This window comes from Oratosquilla oratoria, chromosome 2, assembly GCF_046742065.1.
Source record: "Oratosquilla oratoria isolate Oo_2021 chromosome 2, ASM4674206v1, whole genome shotgun sequence".
In the NCBI taxonomy this organism is placed as follows: Eukaryota; Metazoa; Arthropoda; class Malacostraca; order Stomatopoda; family Squillidae; genus Oratosquilla; species Oratosquilla oratoria.
In genome coordinates this window covers 38,015,957-38,020,791 of record NC_134778.1, presented here as the reverse complement: position 1 = coordinate 38,020,791, position 4,835 = coordinate 38,015,957, and the positions used below count along the sequence as shown (strand labels likewise).

General features: G+C 41.6%; 1 protein-coding gene across 1 annotated transcript; it reads left to right on the top strand.

The window, feature by feature from the left end:
• Window positions 1-2,779: 2,779 nt before the first annotated feature.
• LOC143035550 (general transcription factor II-I repeat domain-containing protein 2A-like) lies at window positions 2,780-3,490 on the top strand. The gene has a single exon (XM_076202419.1). It carries the CDS (start codon window positions 2,780-2,782, stop codon window positions 3,488-3,490), a length of 711 nt encoding a protein of 236 aa, XP_076058534.1.
• Window positions 3,491-4,835: the final 1,345 nt, after the last annotated feature.

Here is a 4,835-nt window from a genome sequence, read left to right as displayed (position 1 = left end):
TACAAAAACCCTTCAACAAGGTACCACACAAAAAAAAAAAAAAAAATGAAAAATTTGGAAAACATAGAAGGGATACAAGGCAACGTACTATATTGGATAGAGGACTTCCTGAATGGTAGAAAGATGAGAGTATTACTCAGAGAAAAATATTCAGGTTGGAAAGAGGTGATTAGTGGAGTTCCACAAGGATCTGTATTGACTCCAATAATGTTTGCTATTCATGTGAATGACATGGATGATGATGTGGAATGTTACTTGAGCTTCTTTGCAGATGATGTTAAATTGCTGAGGAAAGTAAAAACTGAAATGGATTGCAAATCACTACAGGGAGACCTGAACAAGGTTTGGAAATGGAGTAAGAAATGAGAAGTGGACTTCAACATTAAGAATAGTATAATGGAGCTTGAAAAAAAGTAAAAATAGAATATTAGGACAATATGAAATTGGAACTAAGGAGGTAAAGAAAGTGGGATCTGAAAAAGATGTGGGAGTAATTATCTCATACGACTTGTCCTTTGATAAACAAATAAACAAAGTTGTAGGAGAATCCTATAACTTGCCAAAATCTATAAAAGTGGCATTTACCTATTTGGATGAAGAAATGATTAAAAAAAATACTTGTCACATTAATAAGGCCTAAACTGGAATATGCAATGACATTGTGGTCACCCAATACCAAAAAGAATATGAAGAAAATTGAGAGAATCCAGATAGCAACCACAAAAATGGCTCCAGCACTTTCAAACCTGTCATATGAAGAGAGACTGGCTAAATTGAAATTACAGACTTTGGAGCAAAGAAGAGAGAGAAGTGACCTACTGACCATCTATAGCAGGGGCGGGCAACCTCTGGCCCATGAAGGCCTAGCATCTGGCCCGCCACCCTGCTAGGCATTATTATTGCAATCCAGCCCACGGAACTCCCAGCAAAAGGAGAGAGAAAAAAATCCAATAGATATCATGTTTTGAAATAGATAAATTAAATTATTGAATTACTTTGTACTTTGTTAGTAATAGTAGTAGTTGTAGTAGTAGTAGTAGCAGTAATAGTAGTACAAAAATAAAACACTTATGAAAACAGTAATAATATGTAGTAGTAATATGTAGAAATTTAAGCTAGATCAGATAAGAGAAGTACTAGAAAAGCCAAAGTTTACACTAAATTCTGCTCAACTTTTAATGGGGAGTTTCAAAATTGCAAACACAAATTTATTTGAATATGAAATGTTAGAATTTGAATGTTTAATTAAATACAGTCAACAAAATAACTTTATTTATTAAGCGTGATTGTCTTGTCTGACAAAATATTGGTCACACTGATAAGGCCTAGACTAGAATATGCGGTGACATTGTGGTCACCCAGTACCAAAAAGAATATAAAGAAAATAAAAAGAATCCAGAGAGCAGCAACAAAAATGGCACCTGCACTCGCAAACTTGTCATATGAGGAGAGATTGGCTAAACTGGAGTTACCGATTCTGGAACAAAGAAGAGAGAGAGGTGACCTACTGACCATCTACAGAATCATGAAAGGCACAGAAATATTTCATAGAGAGGACTTGTTAAACTGGGACAGGAGAAGCACAAGAGGACACGGAAAGAAAATAAAAAAAACATAGCTACAGAAGAGATCTGAAGAAAAACAGTTTTCCAAATAGAGTGGTAGACACTTGGAACAAACTAGACAATGAAATACTGTGCGCAAAAACCATTCATGAGTTTAAAAACAAACTAGACACTGCAAGATACAAAGGTGGGACACCACGAGCATAGCTCCCCTTCCAAACTGACTTAACTGGAAGAGATCAAAGGTTCGAGAAAAAAAACACTTGGCAGTTGTTGGAAATATTGGATTTATAAAGTCAACTTTCAACATTATCATTCTTGAGAATATTCTGTCGCGCGCGTCAGCAATTGTCAAATTTCATTCTTCAAATCGAGTTCAAATTCAACTGTCATATCCATTGCTCATCAACCATGTATTATTGAATTCAAGCTTCAAATCCAATTCAAGTCATCGTATGTCAACTCAAATTTTCACAAACCTTCTGTGATATATTGGATGGTGTCTTCAGGTCAGAAAATCACGTAATTTAAATTATGTATTTAAAATTTGCCAAACAACATCCACTGGCAGATACTGTTTTGGCAGCTGTGCCCCTCACAGCACAGTCTATGATCCTGCCACTGCCAGAGCAGCCAGACGCCAGCAGTTAGTGTCCATTAGACTTTCCAGTTGATACAAGGTATGTAAGCTTTTTGGTCAGTACAGATCAATTACAGTTATTTCTTATAAGAAATCAGTTACAACTACTAAAATTATGTAGCTACTAATTAATTATATTTAAATTAGATGACGTACATTACAATCAGTGCACCATTATTTCACTTATTCATTGTTGATATACCTCATTTTCTTCCTCTTCAGGTCATTATGTCTGCGACCCAGTGTGTTAATAAGAGGAAAGTGAACCTTGAGCATCGGACCTTCCTCCCTGAGTGGGAGAAGTACTCCTTGATCAAGTGCTTTGGACAGGCCCAGTGCTTCATATGCTTCAAGAGTGTGGCTGCCCTAAAAGAGTACAACGTGCGCCGCCACTGGGAGACATAGCACCTATTGTCAAACTTTGCGTTGATGTCTGCCACTGAGAGGAAGGACACCATCGTTAGACTATCAGGCAACCTGGAGGAAACAAACTTTACTCTTCCGCAAGCAGAATGCTGAGGCCGAAAAGGTGACACGCACCAGTTATGAAGTCTCCTGCATCCTTGCTCGCCGAATGAAGCCATTTACGGATGGGGACTTCATCAAAGAATGCCTCCTCGCTGTAGTGGACTCCATCTGTCCAGAGCAGCATTCTGCCTTTGAGAGCATGAGCCTTTCAATCCGCACCATTCGTCGTCACATCGAGGATATGTCGGACAACGTGCATGACTCCCTCAATACAAGCAGCTCAACTTCGTCACCTTTTCCCTCACTCTGGATGAGAGCATCGACACAAAGGACACGGCCCAGCTGGCCATGTTCATCCACCGCTGACCTCCAGGTGTGTAAGGAATTCCTCCAGCATGTCCTGCTGTGCAGCACAACCACTGGGCAAGACATCTGCGATGCCGTGCTTCAGTGTGTTGATCAGCACTCCCTGGACCTCTCCTGTCTTATGTGTGTGACAACCGATGGTGCCCCAGCAATGGTTGGGGAGAAGAAGGGCGCCGCTTCGCTGCTAGTGTGCCACCGTGATGCTGGTGGATATACTCAGCCCAATAACATGATGCACTGCATCATCCACCAAGAGTCCCTGTGTGCCAAGTCTGCCAACCTCGATGTCATGTCTGTCGTGGTGAAGGTTGTCGACCCCATCCTTTCCCGCAGCCTTAGCCACCATCAGTTGCAGGTACTGATGGACAAGGTGAACGTGCACTACAGTGACCTGCTCTACTTCTGTAAGGTATGCTGGCTAAGTTGTGGGGCCATACTGTATCGTTTGTGAGACCTACAACAGGAGATTGCCACCTTCCTATGTCAGAATAATGTTCCCCATGCTGATCAATTCTCTGATCTGTGGTGGCTAGCTCACCTGGCCCTGGTCATGGATATCACGGCTCACCTGAACACCCTCAACATGATGCTGCAAGGCAAAGATATTATCGTGACAGACAAATACGCGCACATCACTGCCTTCGAGGTTAAGCTGTGCTTGTGGGGACCTCAATGGCTTCTGGTCAGTTTGTGCATTTTCCTCTCCTTGCTGCTTGTGCCCCTGATGACATGGACCTGGACACTTGCGTTAGTGTCGTCACCTTTCTGCGTGAGGAATTTGCTTCCTATTTTGCAGGAGTCAGGGTGCTAGTTGCAGTCTTCAAGCTTTTCACTGCTCCCTTTGACTTCCCTCTGGAAGATGCCCCTGCCTCCTTGCAGATGGAGTTTGTGGAGCTGCAGTGCAATGATGAAATGAAGGCGAAGTTCTGCACCTCTTCTTCATTGTCCTTCTTCCACAACATTGTCCTCACTTCAAACAATTTTCAAAAATACATTGCACATTTTCAACGCATTGTGGCCATGTTTGGCAGCACCTATTGTTGTGAACAGCTCTTCTCCAAAATGAAGTACACGAAATCTCACCTTCGCTCCCAACTCTCAGACCACCACCTCAGTGACATTCTTCTGTTGTCTACCTCATCCATCGAGCCAGACATGGAAATACTTCTTAATGGCAAACAGCACCAGCAGTCTCATTGATTTTTAGGGTGTTCAATGCAATTCATGTATAATTTATTCATTGTATTCAGTGTATTTTACAAAATAGAGTAATTCTGGGGATTTCGTAATTCATTCTGGCCCGCAGCCTCCTTCCAAAAGTCTGGCCCTCACTCTGAAAAGGTTGCCTGCCCCTAATCTATAGAATCATGAAGGGCACGGAAATACTCAATAGAGAGGACTTGTTAAATTGGGACAAGACAAACATGAGGACATGGAAAGAAACTCAAAAAAGATAGTTATAAAAGAGATCTGAAGAAGAGTTTACCACACAGTGTGGTGGACACTTGGAACAAATTGGATGAAACAATAGTGTGTGCAAAAACCATACATGAATTTAAGAGCAAAATAGACACTGCAAGATATAAGGACAGGACACCATGAGCATAGCTCCCCTTCCTGTAAGATACAACTAGGTAAATACACACTGGGTTGACCGGGTGAATTCTCACAAATAGATTCATTATGTTCCTGGTTTGCAGTGAAAATTTTGCACCAGTCAGCTGCCTGGTTTGATCTCCTGGAGAACAATGTGACCAATGGTGTCCAAGGCCTCTCCAGTGGCCAGTGCCTGCCAC

Coding starts and splice junctions, on each gene's coding strand:
- LOC143035550 (XM_076202419.1), top strand. CDS start 2,780: ATGAAGCCATTTACGGATGGGGACTTCATCAAAGAATGCCTCCTCGCT.